Genomic DNA, 20,609 nt, shown 5'->3' with positions numbered 1-20,609 from the left:
GATAGATAGATAGATAGATAGATAGATAGATAGATAGATAGATAGATAGATAGATAGATAGATAGATAGATAGATAGATAGATAGATAGGTACTTTATTGATCTATTGATGTTAATCAAGTGAGAGTAACAAGATATGGTATAATATCATGAAAATGTAAATGTTTCAAACCTCAAGAAGATTGTTTTTCCACACACTTTCTTAAAAGGGCTTTTTCAAAATGAACTAAGGGGTGAATGATACTGTAAAAAAATGCATCTGTTTGAAGGGGCACTTTGTGTTTACTATTAGACTGTTTATTTATGACAGTTAGTTGCTTGTGTCTGCATTAATTGGCACTAGATGGTAGAGCTGCATTATGTACATACACTTATTTAACATGCAGTCAAATATGCAGAATATTCAAATATGAGCAGCAGTGGTTTGTATCCTTAGTGATAACCAAGTTGTATATTTCCAAACATCCAAGGCCATTTAGCTGAGATACTGAGCTCCTGTCAATTATTACACTCACCGTCTTCCAACAACTTTTTTTGCCCTCGTTGGCTGACGGGAACAATGTGACATTTCTCTCGCCAGATGTGTGTTGTGCAACAATCTGCATCAGTCCTCACGCAGCTAAAAACTCCAAGGTCCAACTCTAAAGTTAACCATCTGTCCCAAACGCAGACAGTCCTCTCCGACGGTCGCCAGGTGAGATGCAACCATTATTCTCTGCTACAGATTTCACGCATTTTGAAAGAATATCTGAATATTTGTCAAGGGTACAATCCGGGCTGGGAATGTAGAGTACCGTTGTTTATTTTCATACAAATAATAATAACTGTAAGAAGGTTTTAATTGTACTTTTGGCTTTTCTTTACCAGTATTCGTATGACTTATGAAATATTACCATTATGTCTTGAGTTGCCTTCAAGACGTATGTTTAATATGTTCATTCAATATAATCAGAATTAGAATATCGTTTTTTCTAATGTTAAATTAACACAGAAGAATTATTTGATTTGATTAGAGTTGTCTTGTTTAACTGTATGTACGCCTTATTGGTTTGAAGCCACTGCTCTGCTGTTTTTTACGTTCAAAATTCGGACTATTATTTTAGGAGAATATTAACCAGCTACCTCATGACTCGAGGAGCTCTGATTTCCTCTTTCTCCTCAAGTTCAAGAACATATTTATTTTATTGACTCGAGGAGCTCTGATTTCCTCTTTCTCCTCAAGTTCAAGAACATATTTATTTTATTGACTCGAGGAGCTCTGATTTCCTCTTTCTCCTTAAGTTCAAGAACATATTTATTTTAACTGAATTTAAAAAAGAGACGGAGCGTCTTTCTTCCAGCAGCCGCGCATTGATTGAAGTTAATATTCCAGGTAACAAGGTGTGGCGTAGGATCAAACATCATGTGGTATCAGCTCATGAGTATTTTCTTTGTATCACAGATTAGTAACTGATCATCACAAAAGAAAGATGGGAGACTGGGGATTCCTGTCGACTTTGCTGGACAAGGTCCAGTCCCACTCCACGGTCATCGGGAAGATCTGGATGAGCGTCCTCTTCCTGTTCAGGATCATGGTCCTGGGAGCGGGCGCTGAGAACGTTTGGGGGGACGAGCAATCGGGCTTCCTCTGCAACACTCAGCAACCTGGTTGCGAGAACGTCTGCTACGACTGGATCTTCCCCATCTCGCACATTCGCTTCTGGGTCATGCAGATCATCTTCGTCTCAACGCCAACGCTGGTCTACCTGGGCCACGCCGTGCACGTCATCCACCAGGAGAATAAAATGAGGGAGCGCATGTTGAGCCCTGGGGGGTCCCGACTGAACAAAATGCCCAAATACACGGACGAAAAGGGGAAGGTGACGATCAAGGGGAACCTTCTGGGGAGCTACCTCACGCAACTAATCGTCAAGATCATCATCGAGAGCGCCTTCATTATTGGCCAGTACTACCTGTACGGCTTCATCATGGTGCCCATGTTCCCCTGCTCCAAGAAGCCCTGCCCCTTCACCGTGGAGTGCTACATGTCCCGCCCCACGGAGAAGACCATCTTCATTATCTTCATGCTGGTGGTGGCCTGCGTCTCCCTGCTGCTCAACTTCATCGAGGTGTTCTACCTGCTCTGCACCAGGGTCCGGTGCGGCTCCCGGCGTCACACTCACAAGATCACCTCGGCGGAAAACCCTGCCAGCCTGTCGGGTACAAAAAGGCAGACCACAGAAGACGCACTGATGCAGAACAAGATGAACATCGACATGGAGAACAGCCAGAGCATGGGGGGGAGTATGGATGGAGCCAAAGAGGAGAAACGGCTGCTGAGTGGACATTAAAAAGCATTACGATGCTTTAAATGCTTGTTTTAGGTTTCTGGTTCCTTTTTCAGATGCATCTAAAAGACTCAAGTGCAATAGGGTGTACACATCATGACACAACAACAAAAACAACAACAACAACAACAACAACAACAACAACAACAACAACAAGGAAAAGCACGTTTAATGTTAAGAAATGTTCTTGCTGAGTCTGCATAAATCCATGTTTTGTAGGGCCACTTTTTTAGAATGTTACATGTATTTTTTATTATTTAACAGGAAATCTAATGATGGAAAGTGTGCAATGTTGATGGTGTCTTTATGCTCTTGGATACCCACTTGTTAATCCGTTAGTGAGCAGAGTGTTGTCCTTGCCTAGTTTGGAATGTGTCCTGTAAGTTATTGCCATGTATCCAAAACGAATAATTTGCTCACTGATAAACGATGATTATGATGTCGATGATTGTGGTGAAAAAGTGTTTCCACCGAAACATGTTTATGTGCTATGTTGTTTTTAATAAATTATTGAGGTTGGATTGAAGAAAAACTGTTTCATGACTGAATACATTATATGATTTTTCAAACACCTTTCTTTCAAAGATGATTGACACTTTTAAGCTGGAAATAATGGGGTTTTTCATTACCGATGCGTAAAAGATATTATTTTATTAATTGAGTACATTTTTAAAACCGTAAAAAGTCAGAAGATTATAAAACATGTCATCCATCCCCCACTGAGCGTGATACCTCTGGGTTCTGCTCAGTATTAATCCAGATCACCGCTTCCCATGGTTCAAATCATAAAGAGATATTCATTTAAATATATTGTTAAAAAAAACGAACTTTTGAGAAACCAGTTTTGTCCTTATTAAAAATGACATTAATGATTAATCGATAAGCAACATTTGAGTAAACCGTTAATCATTGCCGCTTTATGACAGTGTTCTTGTGCTTCGGAATAGGGTGCGTTCAACAGATCGATAAGTCAACCTCTGATTCAGAGAGAGGGTTTCATAAGTGAATGTAAGGATAAGGGCATTTACATAAGATGAACTGTGCGTCACACACACACACCTGCATCTCTCCAAAGACCCTAACCATAACCCAAACATACTTTGGGGAGATTACAAGACACATTTGCTCCAGTTGTTGAGTATTTCTGAAAATGAAAATACTTCCTCTTGATGCAATCTCAACCATCAACGAATGTGACAATCCTCACGTAGTATTTATTCAGGGCTAAACTGGATTTCATAAGTGTGTACACAAGTTCATGTCATTGTGTCCTTGTCCTTAAATCCCTGAGATTGTATCTGAAAGAAAAAGGCTTTTCTTTCATAGGCGTTTTTCAAACAGCATCATTATCAGAATGTGACCGTGATAATGGCGGACAATAACCTGGAAAAGCAGTAAAAGAATCCCGAGTACTTTATTTGTTTTATTGCGGTGCCAATGAATCATTAACCTTTACAATCTTGTTAGTTTTCTGCCAAAAAAAAAAATGGTCCACTTTAAATCTATCATCTCCAGATGTCACGACAACGTGTCAGCGCTCACTGTTGCGCAGTATCATCGAACCTAAAGTTCAAGGTACCACAGGCACGGCTTTGCTTGGTTCACTGGGCTCTCCGTCAGACTTCTCCACAGCTGGTGAGCACCGTTTGTCCGCAGAGGCCTTTAAACTCAAAGGTAAGCCGGTACCATTCTTTTTTCCAACACAAAATACTAGATTGAATTAGTTCAAAAGTACATGTTACTTTTGAATTAAACCAATCTACCAAAATGTTATATTATGATGGGTATGTTTTTGACATTGGCGGTGTTGAAAGCATGTTAGTGAAAGTGGGTGTGTGAGTACAGAGGAACTCATTAAACAATATATAATAATAGCGAATTATTAAGAATAAAATTCACTATTTTCTACATATTTCTAAATTGTTCTCACGATTCTGAATTTTTTGCAAACAAAATTAAATGTTACCTTTGACCAATGGAGCCATGTTGTGTAAGGAGGATATGTGTGCTTTTATTCTTGTGAACAATAGCTATATATCTATCAGCGATTCAAAATCACAAACACATCTGTGGAGGATAAATTCCTCTCCTATCAGGACATCTGACCTCCTATAGTAAGACAACTTGAGATAAGTTGTTGTTATGCAATGGATGTTATCGATCCTTCTTTACCATGCGAACACTATAGATTAGGAGTTTTTACAACACGGGTTTATGTCTTTGAGCAAAAAAAGGCCTTGTGCTGTTGTTGATGTTTAACCTTCAAGTTAAATAATAATCAGAAGAAACTGCACCACGCCTGATGTGTTGAAAAAATATCAAAATGCTTCATCCTATACTTCGTGGTGTGAAATGCAGAATGAAATTGAATAGAAAGGAACATAACTTTCACAAATGATGCATCTGTTCTCCAAAATATGATACTAGATTAATACCATGGACAATCTGTTTCACCTGACCACCAAATGATTTGGAAACCATTGAGCTAAATAAAATGCCATTAATTTAAAATAATGCGTGTATCACCCTGTGGTTGAAATACACTTCAACATGTAGCGTGTTTTTTCTTAACACATCCAAGTTTCATGAAAGTCAAGCCACTAGTTGTTTGTAGAAATGCTGCCAGATGACCTAATCTAACAAAAAAGCTGTTTTAGTCTTGAGTTTCCATCGACCTCTATCTCCGGTTCACTGAATAGATGCTTTGTAAGACTATTTAAAGTTGTAGGGTCTGCATGTAATAAGTAAACGCTGATTACTGTGTAGTAGGCTATATTCATATGGGTCAGGGTCAGGGTCAGGGTCAGGGTTAGGGTCAGGGTTAGGGTTAGGGTTACGTTTCTCCTCTGTCTTTATCTGATAGAGTCTTCCGTTGTTAGATGCCTGCAATATCATAATTCATTCTTCTGTTTGCTCTCCTCACCAGATCAGAGACCATGGGAGAGTGGGGATTTCTGTCCTCTCTGCTGAATAAGGTCCAGTCCCACTCCACCGTCATCGGGAAGGTCTGGCTCACGGTGCTGTTCATCTTCAGGATCATGATCCTCGGAGCCGGAGCAGAGAAGGTCTCCTTTTGTTCATCAGTACTTTACTTTGAGACGTGTTTAACCCAACCGATGAATTACTTTTAGGCTTTACGGTGACATAACACTCTCTGCTGGCCGTATTAAGGTCCACAGTATCAAGACTATATTTGACTTATTTACAATCCTTGTCAGGTTTTATAACAATACCAGGACTTGATGTAGCCTGTAGACCAGGGGTGTCAAACTCAAGGCCCGGGGGCCAAATCCGGCCCGCGACTTCATTTTCTGCGGCCCCGCAAGAGCTCTGAAATAATATAATATGTTAATTATACGATTACATGGCGATGTACAGAGGCACGTTGCCCATAAACTACATTTCCCGCAATGCATCTCTCATTTGACTTTTTTCTCCGAATTTGACTTTTTTTTCAAAATGTTACTTTTTTTTTGTTTTTCCAGAATTTGGCTTTTCTTTAAAATCATATTGTGACATTCTCACTGAAGAGACTTGCAATTATTTGCCCTAGACGTCTGCTTCCAGACGTAGTTAATTATGAAGTTATTATTACCCTATCAGATAATAATCCAATGCAGAGGCAATCATGTAATATAATACATTATTTTATATATATTCAATATTTATATATGTATTTTTATATCATCTTAAAGTTACAACCGGCCCTTTGAGTGCAACCATAATGCTGATGTGGCCCGAGATCAAATTGAGTTTGACACCCCTGCTGGAGACTGTTCCATGCTCATTGGATGAGATTTAATTCCAATTATTGATGAATTGTGTTATTTTCTAGGCATTATAAGCACTTTTTTAAATCTTAAATTACAATGTTATACTAAAATGTTAGGTGCAATCCTCTATCATCAATATATTTGTAAATGAACGGTGGTGTATATAGCTTCTGTAACTCAATCACTTTTCTCCTTAATTGTTACTTTTTCATTGTTTTACCTTATTTTTTGTTTTACCTTATCTACTGCCTGTGTTTTAGCATGTTCTTTTGTTTTGTTTTATTTGTTTTATTTGAATGTTCTGTATTGTAAATTGTTTTATTTAAGTATCCCAGTAATTTCTGTTGCTTGTTTTAAATGTATTGTATTTACTTGTTTAAAATGAAATGTGTTTTAGGTTGACTTTTAAAATCTGTCCAGGGACTACAGGTGAAAATAGCCTCTTGGCTAACTCTGGCACGTTTACAGAAATGTTCATTAATGTTAAATAAATGAATAAATAAAATAAAAAATCTGAAGTTTCTATAGTGGAAATCCATAATGATGCAAATAGAGGATGATGGGAAATATGTGCAATGAATATATAAAAAGCCTTCACACAAAAGCAAAATAGCACTCAGAGGACTGCATACTGCTGGATAGGTGGGTGGGAGGCGTGGAATTAAAAAGAAAATGCATCAAAAGTAACCTCAAGAGTGGCTGTCTGCTAGAAAGAAAGGATAAAGTGTCCTGTAAGGAGGACTCAAAAAAGAAAACATGATACGGTGCCATAAAGGAAAACCTTTTGTGTGCTTTTGCCCCAAAAAGCATGCGTTTTTATTTTGTATCGCTACTGAGACATCCTGACTCCTCCTCTGTTGATAATAATATAAATGTATCTTCTGAATACTACAGGTGTGGGGTGACGAACAGTCCCAAATGATATGCAACACCAAACAGCCTGGTTGTAAGAACGTCTGCTACGACCACGCCTTCCCCATCTCACACATCAGATTCTGGGTCCTCCAGATCATCTTCATCTCATCACCGACGCTCATCTACCTCGGACACGTCCTGCACGTCATCCACGAAGAAAACAAGCTGAGAGAACATCGGAGCGACATCGTCAAAGTTCCCAAGTACTCTGACGACAGCGGCAATGTCCAGATTAAAGGCGACCTGCTGGGGAACTACATGACCTCCATCATTTTTAGAATCCTTTTGGAGGTAGGGTTCATTGTTGGGCAGTATTATCTGTACGGGTTCATCATGGACCCGAGAATAGTCTGCTCCCGAGCCCCCTGCCCCTTCACCGTGGAGTGTTACATGTCTCGCCCCACAGAGAAGACCATCTTCATCATCTTCATGCTCGTAGTGTCCTGCATCTCTGTCCTGCTCAACGTAACGGAGATCTTCTACCTGGCCTGTTTACGCTCAGCCAGACGAAAGTCTAAAAAAACAGTCGCGTCTACGGCCATCACTCTTCACCCGCTTCTAAATGGAGGCATTCTGACCAAGAGTGACAAGATGAGCCTCCATGACGCCTGAATAATGCCATTTAAATTGTGTAAAACATGTGCACAGTTGCATAATTACTGAGAAATGTTTTGACTGAAATGAGTCCAGTTATTTATTTATGTGATGCTTAAGAATTTCAGACACAAATTTGAACTTTTTTATGAATAAACAATTATTTTAATGTGCACAAGAATAACAGGAATAAACTGTACCCCTGAGGCAACCTTTGAAAAGTGTACAGAAAGTGAGTATTTTGTTCCTTGCTGTTTTTTGTACTTGACAAATTTCCGCTCGCTTAAAGCCAGTTGATTTAGCTTTAGCTGTTGTTGCTCAGCAACGGGTTTAAGAGCTGTTTTTGCCATCTTACTTTTAAGTTTCTTCAATAACGTTAAAATTGCAGGCCCAACTTGTAATATTTTAGTAACAAATCGATCTTTTTTTCCCTGTTTTGTATTTGAATATGATTGTATGTGCTTTGTGTTTGAGCATATTGTAAAAAGGAGTCAAACAATGTTTATTAAAATATTCTTTTGTCAAAAACTGTATCTGAGTTTTTGTCAATGATCACTGTTTTCATACCTAATTTATTTTTCGGAAAACTGAAATATTTGAAATGGAAAACAAACAAAAACAACAAAGTCATCTTGAAAACCACTTTTAATAAAAAATTGAGAAATAAAGACAATATAGTCAGATGTAATGTAAACTAATTTATTTTTCGCCAGATGGCCAGGACACCAAATAATGGCAAATGTGGCCGACACTGCTGGATGTGTAAATATTCCTTGTCAATTTCAAAGGTGATGACATGTCAATGTTGTGTACACACCTTGTGTTGGCTGCCCCCAGTGGCAAAACAAATCAATACTTGGATGAAAACTACATTCACATGTCTCTCTTGTAGTGTTTTGGATTGTATGCAACACTCACCTAGTGTCAAAAAGAAATAGATTCAGTTGTTATAGGAATTTTTATATCAACTGTATATCTGCCGAATAATGCATCCAGAAATTATGTAAAGTTATTTCAAAACATTTATGAATCAAAAGCGCTTATGAGGGTATATATTTGGCCGTTTTTGTCTTGAAACAAACAAACAAAAACAGAATAACATAAGACCAAAATAAACCAAAAATAAAAACAGATAACTAAAGGGTCTCTTCTAACATCTTTAAGGCGTCAATAATGATAGATATACTCTTTTTTAATATTATTTCGCATTGAAGATGTGTTACTTTTATATTTACACTGCATTGTATGTTCTCTTCTGTAAACAAACCTTAACATATTCTCATATTTTAGCTAAAATGTCTTGGTGCACTTTGTTTTTTGGAATATAATTAACAAATTATGCTTTTGGACACAATTGGACCCTTCTGAAAGTTGTCTGGACATGTACGAACTTTAAAGGACAACTATGCCATTAATGAACCCCATAAATAAGATTATATAGATCGATTTTTAATGTGTTTTGCCCGTTTTGCCACTATCTGCGCACACGCTCTTGCTGGGAAAGACCACTTGATGGCGCCATTTAAAACATCTGGTCCATCTGTGTGACGTAAACCTTACGTAAACCTTACGTAAACCGACGACCCGCCCACGCAGCGACCTACGCAAACCATGGACGTAAACCAGCTTCCTCTTCCTTCTTCTAACAAAACAAAAATAACAACAGCTGGAAGCAGCTAAAGATGGCCGCCATGATAGCCTCCGCCAACACGGCGGGGCTCAGCTCCCACGGGATGGAGGAGAAGAAGTTTGAATACTTTTCCTCCATCAACTCCATGGCGAGGAAGATAATGCAGGAGAGGAAGACTATCGAAGAGAAACACGGCCCAACATGGGAGAAAATGACGCATCAGGAGCAGGACAGCGCCATCGATAACGAGATGATGGATCCTCAGATCCGAGCCCGATACGCCATGCACAGAGTAGACCGTGAAGAAGTGCCGTGTTACCCCAAACTTCTCATTCAGACGGGCCAGAAGATTGTTCACTTCGGAGAGGAGGTGATTTAATAACATTTGTATTGATGTTTGATGTGTTTTTCCAGGTCACAATAGCCAGTGTTGTCATGGTTGCTAACTAGCCACGTAGCCGTTGAAATATGCAGGTTAACGTCATAGTGGCTAATGACGTAACGGTAACATAGCTACCAAAGAATTGTAATCGCAACTTTAAGAAGGGATAACGTTATAAAATCAGGCATAAAAGTGGAACAATACTCAATGTTAGGTAGAAATACACTACCCTCACATAATAAGTTGTCGAAAACAGGTTCGCCAGGAAAATATGTGTCTCTGGTTAAGTCTAACGACATAAATAATGTATAAGTCGTTGTTCTAAATATAGAATGAGACATTACTATATAATGAAGGAAAGCCAGTGTGTGTTGGCAATATAACTATCCTGTTGTTAGTTGTCAACAGCCCTGTACAACCAACATATGCACTGCCAATTTCATATTATAATTGTTCAGTTTTAAAGCTGCAATGTGTACAAATAATAATAACAATTGTTGTTCATGTGTTTGTTTAGAGAAAAACTGGACTTGTATATTTAAGTTATTGTGTTGTTAGTGGGTTTTTTAATTGTTTAGCATCCTCGTGTACCTAATAGTCCTGTCTATTATTTCTTTATTTGCCCAGCTTTGTTCCTGGCTGTCATGTCTATATTATTTAAGTAAATTGAGAGCAATGCAACAAAACAAATAATTCCTTGTATGTTTGCACATATTAGGTTAATAAAGATGATTCTGATGTTGTGTTTCTTAGGATATGACCTGGCAAGATGAGCATTCTGCCCCTTTCTCTTGGGAAACAAAGGTAGGAATATTTAGTTAAAGTTTGATTTAATCGTGTAGTTTAAGTTCCTTCGAATCGTGTCCAATGTATCCTCTTCCAATATGTTTTGTCTGACCAATAATAACAAGAAAACTCTAATATTAGGTTTACAATTACACAAATCTGTAAATGATCAAATACTTTTAGACACTATTTGGCATTGTAGTTTGATAGTTTACTTAAATGTTCGCCCATCATAATGTCCAGCTATTAACTCGTTATTTCAAGACTTAAGGTTTGTAATAACGAGTTGATCTCTGCTGTGCATTATCTAAATATATGTACTTTTTACTGTCTAAAATGTGCATGTAGTGTTTCACAGGATATCTCAGTCCTGAGATATTGTTGCTTCCATCTTTCAGAGCCAGTTGGACTTCAGCTTGACGTCTGGCCCGGCAGAACAGGGAGTCTCAGTCTCTCAGGCCGAATCAAAGCCTGCGAAGGTTCCTCATTCCAACCAGATCAGCAAGGGTACTCCAGGAACTAAGGTATGTTGAGAGGAGTGTACTGTAGCTGGTTGGACACAAAACACTTCATTCATCAAAAGTAGTAGTAGTAGTTCAAGACTTGACTTTCAAATGCGTCGCATCTAAATCTCACAGGTAGAATATTCTTAAAAATCTTGATTTGGTCCGATTTGTCAAAGCATCTTTCACACTTTGGAAGGGACAGAAACCTTAATCCTTGGCCAGGACTCTCTTGAAAAAGAGATGTTTAATCTCAATGAGACCTATCCTGGGGGGTATACTGCGAAGCAGGATTTTCGCTTAGCCGGCTAAATTCAGGGAAAACTCCGGCTTTCCGGTCATCTGAAGCTGGTTCTCTTTTTAGCAGGCTAGATCTCCATGGTAATATATGCTAAGCAGCTAACCTGGTCGGGACCAGGTTAGGTTGCAGGCTAAGAGCTCAACTCAGTGAAAGCACCGCCTGCTGACCAATCAGAGCTCAGTGTGCGGAGTTTAAAGCGATCAAGTCATATTACAGGAGAAAGGAAATGCAGAAAAACTGCCGTTGCAGGAAAGACGGCCGGCAAAAATCACCGACTGTGTGAACGTGAACATTAATAGAATATCACCTCCATCTTCAGAGCAATCTGACTATTATAACATTAGCGTTAAGAAAGCTTACTTAAATATCGGCCACAACATAAGTAACCGGATCAGAGTACATTAAGTACAGTCCGCGGCATATCACTTCATAATGTATCATATATCTCCTGATCTGAGTCAGCTGAGCCGTATCTGGCCGTGCAACACTCACAGTGTCACATACTGTATGCAGAAGTATTATTTTAAGCAACACATAAGTTGACGAAACACTCGAGACAAATGTAATTGAAGTCAGATCGTGTTTTAGACGGGCAGTGATATCATAAACCTGTTAATGTACGCATTCAAACACGTGTTCTGTTCCCAGCTGTGTTCACCTTGCAGGTGCAGCTCTGTGGCTCTGATCCTGGATCAAGTGTTTAAGTCATGGATGTTTAAAGTTTAACTTCTTCATTTTTGACTAGTATTAAAGTTCACTTTTCATTCAGGAAGTATGACGCTGCGCTGTCAGTACGCTTCTCCATGTTTGTGATTGGTCGAATGCTCCAGATACCACCCATTTCATGTGAACGCGCACCTAACTCGATAGGACACGGCTGGCTTGAGCGATCCACTTGATAACCCGTGTCGTAGGACAGTTTAGCGAGAGCGCGTATGTTTTGGATTAGGCCAACCGGCTAACTCAAACATATCCAGGTTAGGTTGAACCAGGTTCGTAGTATAGGCCCCTGGTTCAATAAAGGTAAATACAAATACAATTGATCAAACTGAGGAGGTATGGTTGGTGTTATGAAGTAGATCTCAACATCCCTCTTTACACACAAAGTAAAAAAAAACTGCTTAGTTATTAAGGTGTTCCAATGGTTTACTCATAACAAAAATATTTGGAGCGACATGCTAAGGCCACGTTTACACGGAGACGGTGGGTAGATCTGCGGACGAAACGCTCTGGGGGGCCAAACGGCTCCGTGTGTACGTCCTATACGATCATTTCCTGATAACGATGACGCCATAGCCCCGCCTCTCCCCACCTCTGCTGCTCACCTCTACGTCACCCGCGTCATTGCTGATTGTGTTAAGCCAACAACAACAACAATGGCGGATCACAGGGTTGCTTTCGTGCTCCAGACGCTACTGACCATGATACAGATGTTAGTGCAAACAGCTCCTCTACCACAACCATCAGCAACAAGTGGACATGGAGGAATTACATGAACTACATGTTGCTAAATCCGCCGCGGAGAATAACAGAAGGGCAACCAATGGAAACCATGCTCGGGGGTCTTCGTCGCTGCTGTTGGTGTATTTTGTAGCGGAAGTACAGCGCCACTTACAGGCCCGGCATATGTACTACAGCGGGTCGAGCGGTCCCGTGTGGGCGGAAAGACTTTTTTTGATATCGACTAAGTTTCGTCTCCGTGTAAACGTGGCCTAAGTTTCAAAGCGTTTTTGTCACAAACAAACACTTCCAGCTTGGCTCTTGATAAACCTTCACCCTTGAATTAAATCACGACAATGATTGCCAAGAGTTTTACTGGCGAGAGCAAAGCAGTGTTACGATTGAATAACATACAGACGCTAAAATCTGGAATGTTTGACTTCCACACCTGTTGTTATTATTGTGTGGTCGTGAAGGTGACTGTTCAGCGAGGCCCGGGAGGCCCAGAGGAGGAGTCGTCTTTCTGGAAGATCAGCGCCGAGGAGGTCCAGGCTGGAGGGAGAGATGGCCGACTTCCAGTCTCTGACCCCCAAGCCAGATCAAGTCCCCTGGAGAAAGGAGAGAAATCCCTGCCCTCGTACCTCCGACTGGTGAGCACTATATATATATATATATAACTGTTTCTCACTCTCTGACGGCATTTTCAATTCAATCAACAGCTGCCAAACGTTTACATTTTGGCACAAGTACAGCATTTTCTCATCTGCTCATAGCTTCAAGCAAACAACAGATTGAAAGCGAGTCCTACTCAAACTCTTGCCTATCGAGCTGTGTGTTCTGAGAACTCTGGCGTCTGGCATCTCTTTAGCAGTCAAAAACAGATCTGGAGATTGCTTCCGAAGGGTCTATTTGTTTGTGCGTGGTCGTCCCTCATCAAACCACCTATAAACTGGAGCTCATACAAGTAGCTAATGTTTTTCTTACCTGCAGTGCTCTTTGTAAATCTCGATTGTTATGGTGTTGAGTGTTGGAGGTATCGTGTCAAACGGATTTTTTAATGATGTTAACAGCAAAGCACAAACAGCATTTTCTGCTGCTTTTGCACGATGTGAATTCCTTTATCAATCATTTCATTATTAACCCAAATGCATTGTGTGGTTTGAACTGTCCCTTTTTTAAATGAGATACGGGACCCCTTTTTTGTGGCCATCAGTTCAGGACAATAAAAAGACATTAACATTATTTATTTTTTGTGTCTTTCTATCTCAAGGTATCTTAACATATTGTGTCGTGGCTTCCTTCCTATCAAGCCACTAGACGCCTCTTAAACAGAAATGTTTTTACTCGTTTTATTTCCTTTTATGTTGCTTACAGTTGAAGAGTTGCTTGGCCTCCGATGGTTTGGATGATGTTTATACGATGTGTTTGCTCAAAATCAAATAATAAACTTTTACACCATGCAACAAAGAAAAGAGGCTTTTTACAATAGTCAAAACAAATAGGCAAAACTCAAATAAAATAACAAAACAACGAGGTATTCGTTATGTCTTGATACAGCTTATAATTGGACGGTTGACTGAAACCGGTTTCCTCTTCTAGCAGGTGTCACTTTAGAGGAGGCGCCGTGGGAATTGTAGTCTTTTATAGTGTGTGACTACAGACGTCACAATGAGGTGGCCTTTCTTTATAAAACAAAATGCTGGCTCTAACGATATGTATAAAATATGAAATTTACAGTCAAAACATCAACCGTTAAATATGATGCTTTTTCCCCAGGAGACCTCTGTGAACACCAAGGAGCCTGAGGTAGTGGAGCCCCCCCCCTCCAGCTCATACCAGGTCCACAAAGCACCGAGCCCCCAAACCTCCGGCCCCCTCAGCCCCCCGTCCCTCTTCATCTCCTCTTCCTCTTCCTGTGGCTGTCAGCGCTACTCCGGCCCTCCATCTCCATCTCTCCCAACCCTCCTCCACCTGTCAGGGTGTCGTCGTTCCGTGGCCGGGTGGGGAGCGCTCTCAGAGCACTTGCCCTCCGTCGGGACCACCGTGGACGAGGTGGTTCTCCTCCGGGATGATGCCCAAACCCCCCAAAGCCCTCCAACCCCCCCGGCAGTGTGAGAAGAGAGAGAGAACAGAGAGCGGAAGACGGCTCCTCCGCCAGCCCCACCTTCGCCCAGGTGAGTGTTGAAACTGCAGATGAGCTGGAAATCTGGCTTAATTCTTCTCTGAGATGAATGTATTTGTTTGCATGGTCCTGCTTTGAGTGGAGCAATGATTGAATGAGAGCAGAGATGGGGTCATTGCTCAAAAAAAGTAATATTACATTACTTCGTTACTCTCTACTAGGGCTGAACGATTAATCGATTTAAAAAAATAAAAATAAATTACGATTTAAAAAAAAAAAAAAAAAAAAAAAAGTAACAATTTTTTTACATTTTTGTATTGTGTGTCAGTCATCCACACCAATCAGAAGTGCTGTGCTCCACATGTACCAGCCATTGTTAATCAATCAGAAGTGGCCCATGATAGAAGGTGATAGACAGATTGATCCAATCACCTGCCAAGTGCTTCTGAAAGTGCCTGCCCTTTCCAAATGGCTTCCAAAGGAGCTTTCCTAGATGCTTTCTGAGTCAGGTTAGCAATGCTCCATCACGTGTTTCTATGACAGGGTGAATCTTAAACTGAAGCTTGACTTTAAAGCAACCCAACGGAAGTTTCAAAGTTTAGTTCTTTCACTCGTAGCTCGGGCTGCGGGGGTGCTAGAGACGGGAGCAGTTTATACGGCCTTCCTAGCCGGAGTTATGGCCGCATTTTACAATAAACGTCCGTTGGGTCGCTTAAAAACAAATATCGCAATATCTGTCAGAAAAATCGCAATTCGATTTTTTGTCCCAAAATCGTGCAGCCCCTACTCTCTACATAAAGAACGCGTTACTTTACTCGTACTTTACTCGTTACTTTACTCGCAGGGCCGCCCCTCCCTACAGGCACATCACGCAGACTGCGGAGGGTGCTTCATTTTGCGGGAGGAGGAGCCTCACTGAAGCGCCTACCGTGTCGTTACTTTACTCGACATCCTCACTCTGGGTTCGGAGGTCCTTCTTAGCTATTAGCCTTCACGTTAGCATGTTGTCTTTGCAGGTGCTTGTTGAGGTTTGACGTTTGTGTTTGCAGCAGTGGATAAAGCTTCTGGCCTGGACACAGTTTGCACCTCACCGTCACATTCCTGTCCTTTCTTCGGACGAACTCAACGTAATGGGCAGACCTCCACCCCTCCAAAGTTATCGCTGTTGACTCAGCCATGTTTATGCACTTTATGTGGACGCGCAAGTCGCACAAATGTTACGTAAATATAAACCTGCGGCGGAAATCCCTCAGTCAGTCAAAGGGAGAATCTAGTCATTCTGTATGTTAGTAGGCTAACTGTAGTGTGATTACTGATACTGAACGCGTGTCGGGCAATGTTAGTAACTGTAGTGTTATTACTGATTTATAAAGTAACGCGTTACACTATCCCGTACCGACTAAAGTAATATTATTACAGTTTACTTTGTAACGCGTTACACCCAACTCTGATTGAGAGTTACAATTAGAATCCATGTTGGAAACAGATGGAGGTTTCAGAGTGACGACTAGCTCAGTCGCTAAAGACACAAGTCACAATCCATGTCTACAAAGAAAATTGCAAAGCCAACTCTTTATTGTGACATTAGGGTGTTGCCAGCGATGCATCATGCTCTACAAGTTAAGCTCAGCTTTGGTTTCGCCCTTATCGTTCCACAGGTATCGATACATTCTAACAAGACAAGTAAATGCTAAACAGGATTAGTTAGGAAAAAGGGAAGGTCTTGAGAAAGCAATTAAAAGACTAAATGAGTTTCAGTAAGGTGCAATGCGAATAACGAAATGAAAGATGTGTAGACTAGACGGGATGTAAAATGTTTCGCCAATAAATGAATTGTAGGAATCTTTAATAACTTAAAAAAAGAATGGAAACAAGTCATTTATTTATTCCAATGTAATTCTTGGTATCAGCTACAAGAGTCAAGAATACGTACCCGCATGCACGCCTGGCCCGCCACAGCCAATCAGCGGTCACAGCGCAGGAGCCAGAGGGAAGTGCCACAAAACTGCCGAGTTCCTCTAGTGGCCAACAGGGGCTGGATGCAGAAAGGAGCCATTCCCATAGACCCCCATGTTAAAATGCCCAACTTTACAGCAGGAAATAAACATGTTTCTAGCCCGGATTCCAATCAAACTTATTCTGGATATAGTTAGATTCCACCTTCTATGACAATGGAAGAGGGAGTGCATTTTTTTACCGTGAGTAATTAGTAAGTAAAGTAAGTTTGCCGTGAGTGAATTCAAGTCTTATTTCTTCTGAGGTCTGCAGTGAAGCGTGTACACATGTGCTGAATATTGAAAACGCATCAGTGTGGTGCCACTGTGCGACTGTCAAGGATAAACAACCTGTGTCGTGTGGATGTCAGTTTAACACGCATCTGGCGGCCGCCGTGCCTGTTTGGTTTTCACCGCTAATTTATGCTTATGTCAATTAGTGCATTTTAAAAATTATTAAAAATCATTAATGAAGTTTCAGCTCAGACTCCACGCTTAATAAAGTCTCCCCCTGGCCCACCTACATTTCTCCAGGCCCACCCACACAATAATTCCCTGGCTACGCCACTGGTACAGGGTTTGTTCAAAGTGTGGGAAATGTTATTCATTATGTTTTCAAAGATTAGGAATACGCTAGAATTTGAATATACCCTTCATTTGCATCTGAAGTCTGTCGTTTCTCCGACAAATCACTCAAAAAAGTGTAATATTTGAAATGGAACCAATCTTATTGTGTGTGGTCACCTCGCCACTAATATGAACAACCTTACAGCTACACAGTCAGTCTCTCTGAATAATAGCGCATTTTTTCCGACCATTTCTTTGACATTTTTCTCAAGTGAACCCTTTTACTAAAAATGCTAGTACGAATCCGTTTCCTAGTCCTTTCCTATCTCAGTGATATACTGAACGGTGTCTCTCTGTCTCTCCCTTCCCCCCTCCCTTTTCCCCTCCTCTCCCCCCCCCCCCTCAGTACAACACAAGCAACAACCTCCTGAAGACCGGATATCGACTTCCTTGATAACTGGTAAACCACAGCTGAGTTTTTCAGCCGTGCCATGAATTGAGTCAATCGCCATCCATCACTCTGAAGAAGGACCACCAACGCTGCCATGATCGACAGACATCCACATTTACAACACCAGTCTTTAGCATGACCACATGATGTTGTTGTGATTATCTCCAGTGCTTGTTACGACCTTATCTCACTGCCTGAGTGCTGGTCTCCCCCCCCCCCCCCCCTCTCTGTGTTTAGCTTCAATCTCATAGATGTTGTGCTCTCTAAAAGCAGAGTAAGAAGGGGTTGTTTCCTCTGACTGTGCATTTAACACCGAGACCACTTTGGGATAGATAATATGATGCATTTTTTCAATTCATTTACCCTCCCGTATTTCAATTACAAGTTTTAAAGAGATTGAAAGGCTAGGGGGAAAAGTAGTGGACAATCCAATGATTTATTGTTAGAAAAACTTTATTTAAAGAGCTCGTTTCAAAGATGCAGCCAAAACACATCAAATACATGAAATGAAAATATCTAATAACCTAAGGACGAAACAAAGAGTTCATCACAACATAACAAAGCAATAACAATAGGCGCTTTCACACCGGAGTATTTTTCACAGTTTAGTTCAGATATAGTTCCGAAATGTGCGTTCACACCAATAAATCCGGAACGAGAATTTAGTTCATGAGAACCTTTCAGTCCCTTTCCTGGGAGAAAAAGGTTCCTGTGTCTGATTGGCTGGGCGGATTGCAAACCACGCCCCGTAAAAGTCCCAAAAAGTTATTAGCATTATTAGCATTATTAGCATAATTAGCATTATTAGCATTAGCCCAGCGCACAAACGCAGAGAGACTAACTTATGGCAACACAAAGGAAAACATGGGAGCGAGATGAGGAGGGTCTCGGCGATTTACTCGTCCCCAACTCCGGGATCTCCGGCCGTGTGCCAGTATTATCATGACATGTCACTTGTTAGGCACTTTTATCCAAAAGTGACTTCCATACTCAACACTCGTGGACAATCCCCACAGGAGCAATTTGGGTGTGAAGTGTCTTCAGGGACACAACGACATGCTGACTGCAGTGGGGTTTGAACCTGTGCCCCTGATCCCAACACCAAGGCTCTATCCCCTGCGCCACGCCTCCCTTAGTATACGCCGTGAAGTTGTTCGGCCTGCCAGTAAAGCAGAAGAAGAAGAAGTGACGTCAGCGCCTTCATTTGCCTAATCCTCCCTCAGGGACTAATCCCGGTGTGAACGCGATCGGCTCTTCTCTGAACTGAGTACGGCAAGTACTTGGTGTGAAGCGCCCGACTGACGCCACAAATCAATATGCAATTTTGACGATGTTCCACAGTTTATCGTCATGGAAACCAAAATCCGCAGTACACCTCGCTTGTCGGCAAAAATGTTTTAGCCAATACCAATAAAAATCCAGTTATGGATTGGTACATTGAGTTTGGGATGTATCTGGTAACCTGTCGTAGTGTGGATGCTCAGAAACAGTGACTTGGCTGCTTCACATACGTTTAAGACGCTAAACTAGCAAGCAAAGATGTGTTTTTGTACCGTTGGCATGTCAGATATTCATGTGAGAAAAACACGAGAACCCTCATCGTTTTTTGTTATGAAGATTATTTATACGTACGGCATATCCCCCATGAACCAATGAAGTTACAGTCGTGCTCAGTCCTGGCCGACATGTTGCAATTATTACCGATGTTCCCGAAGCTTCCTGGACTATGGGATGTTCCAGAGCAACGGGAAACATCATGGGTTCCATTGCACCGCTCAGAAATAACACAGAATGTATTTACAAACTTTAACACACCTATTGAGTTAGGAGCTGCAGGAGAAAGGTGTTAAAATGGGAGCAACAGATGTTCTGTATGGATTTTGAGTCTCACCCACACTTCCTCACCCCCTCGCTACCGTCACCTTTGACCTCAAACTAGTGCTGAGCAAAGCTAGTGTGCATTTGTAATAAAAGGAGACGCACTCAGACGTCGTGTTTTAGATGAGCAGGCATGTAGTGTTTTGTACCACTTGTGTCGTAGATCTAAAATCCAGTTTACATGACTAGAGTACTATTTTACTGAATTTTATATTTATCAGCTGATTGTATCTTATGCTATACTGCACACATGCTTTTGGAGATTCGAAGGAAAATAAAAAAGTCAAACCTGCTTTTTGTGTCTTTCTGTTTTCTGCAAATATATTTTAAGAAGAGAAACTAAGGTTTAAAAAAAGATGTATCATCAACTTGAATCATCCCCAGTTTTTATTTGATGTATTTGATAATATGTTTAAGTTATGATGATTATGTAGATTATTGGCTTTTCATTTTGTCTCATGTTCATGATATTAAACAAAAGCAGGGGATTGTTTGGGGTCAAAAACAGTATGTTATGCTACTTTTGCATGATGTTAGTTCCTTTATCAATCAATGAAATACAATAAACAATATATTTAAGGAATCATATGTTGGTTAAATTACCCGAATGAGGCCTTATCTCATCTAGGTAAATGAAGCAGGAATCTACTAATGCAAATAGAAAACGTTGATTTTGGATGTTTTCTTTACACAAATAAGACATGTTAAACATCATTTGACCCAAAATGAACCAGTGCTTTATAACAATGTTCTTGCACGTAGTGTCAAAGTCACAAACTCCTTTCCTTTGTGAAGCTAAGTGATGTTTCCAGGTTGGTTTTCCCTCACTCAGACTTATCATATTTTCCAACGTTAATGACGGACACGTGCAGTTTCTGCTGAATTCCTGCACAGAGGGAGAAAGGATGTCACTGCTGTGCGCGTGCTTGTGTGTGTGTTGTGGATAC

The 20,609-nt window shown here is 40.7% G+C and overlaps 3 protein-coding genes across 3 annotated transcripts; all 3 read left to right on the top strand.

Annotated features, from left to right (window-relative positions):
- The first annotated feature begins 595 nt into the window (after positions 1-595).
- On the top strand, positions 596-2,845 carry gja13.1 (gap junction protein alpha 13.1). Its single transcript, XM_034075674.2, has 2 exons — positions 596-693; positions 1,441-2,845. The coding sequence occupies exon 2, from the start codon at positions 1,469-1,471 to the stop codon at positions 2,327-2,329; it is 861 nt and encodes a 286-aa protein (XP_033931565.1). The 5' UTR covers positions 596-693; positions 1,441-1,468; the 3' UTR covers positions 2,330-2,845.
- A 1,005-nt stretch (positions 2,846-3,850) lies between these two features.
- On the top strand, positions 3,851-8,139 carry LOC117439692 (gap junction Cx32.2 protein-like). Its single transcript, XM_034075675.1, has 3 exons — positions 3,851-4,000; positions 5,253-5,391; positions 6,994-8,139. The coding sequence occupies exons 2-3, from the start codon at positions 5,263-5,265 to the stop codon at positions 7,624-7,626; spliced, it is 762 nt and encodes a 253-aa protein (XP_033931566.1). The 5' UTR covers positions 3,851-4,000; positions 5,253-5,262; the 3' UTR covers positions 7,627-8,139.
- A 1,078-nt stretch (positions 8,140-9,217) lies between these two features.
- c24h1orf198 (chromosome 24 C1orf198 homolog) lies at positions 9,218-17,797 on the top strand. The gene is given in 14 exon segments (XM_034075676.1): positions 9,218-9,608; positions 10,374-10,424; positions 10,805-10,930; positions 13,127-13,192; positions 13,194-13,241; positions 13,244-13,300; positions 14,427-14,465; positions 14,467-14,589; positions 14,591-14,638; positions 14,640-14,705; positions 14,707-14,745; positions 14,747-14,824; positions 17,740-17,775; positions 17,777-17,797. Coding segments are annotated over 14 exon segments (1,116 nt in total). The 5' UTR covers positions 9,218-9,290.
- Positions 17,798-20,609: the final 2,812 nt, after the last annotated feature.

The sequence above is a fragment of the Pseudochaenichthys georgianus genome, chromosome 24 (assembly GCF_902827115.2).
Source record: "Pseudochaenichthys georgianus chromosome 24, fPseGeo1.2, whole genome shotgun sequence".
NCBI lineage: Eukaryota > Metazoa > Chordata > Actinopteri > Perciformes > Channichthyidae > Pseudochaenichthys > Pseudochaenichthys georgianus.
This window is presented reverse-complemented; position numbering and strand designations above follow the sequence as displayed.

What these genes read in the sequence shown, in the direction of transcription:
- LOC117439692 (XM_034075675.1), top strand. Translation starts at nt 5,263, where the DNA reads ATGGGAGAGTGGGGATTTCTGTCCTCTCTGCTGAATAAGGTCCAGTCC. An exon ending in TCGGAGCCGGAGCAGAGAAG is followed by an intron (nt 5,392 to 6,993) that starts GTCTCCTTTTGT and finishes TGAATACTACAG; the next exon opens with GTGTGGGGTGACGAACAGTC.
- gja13.1 (XM_034075674.2), top strand. Translation starts at nt 1,469, where the DNA reads ATGGGAGACTGGGGATTCCTGTCGACTTTGCTGGACAAGGTCCAGTCC.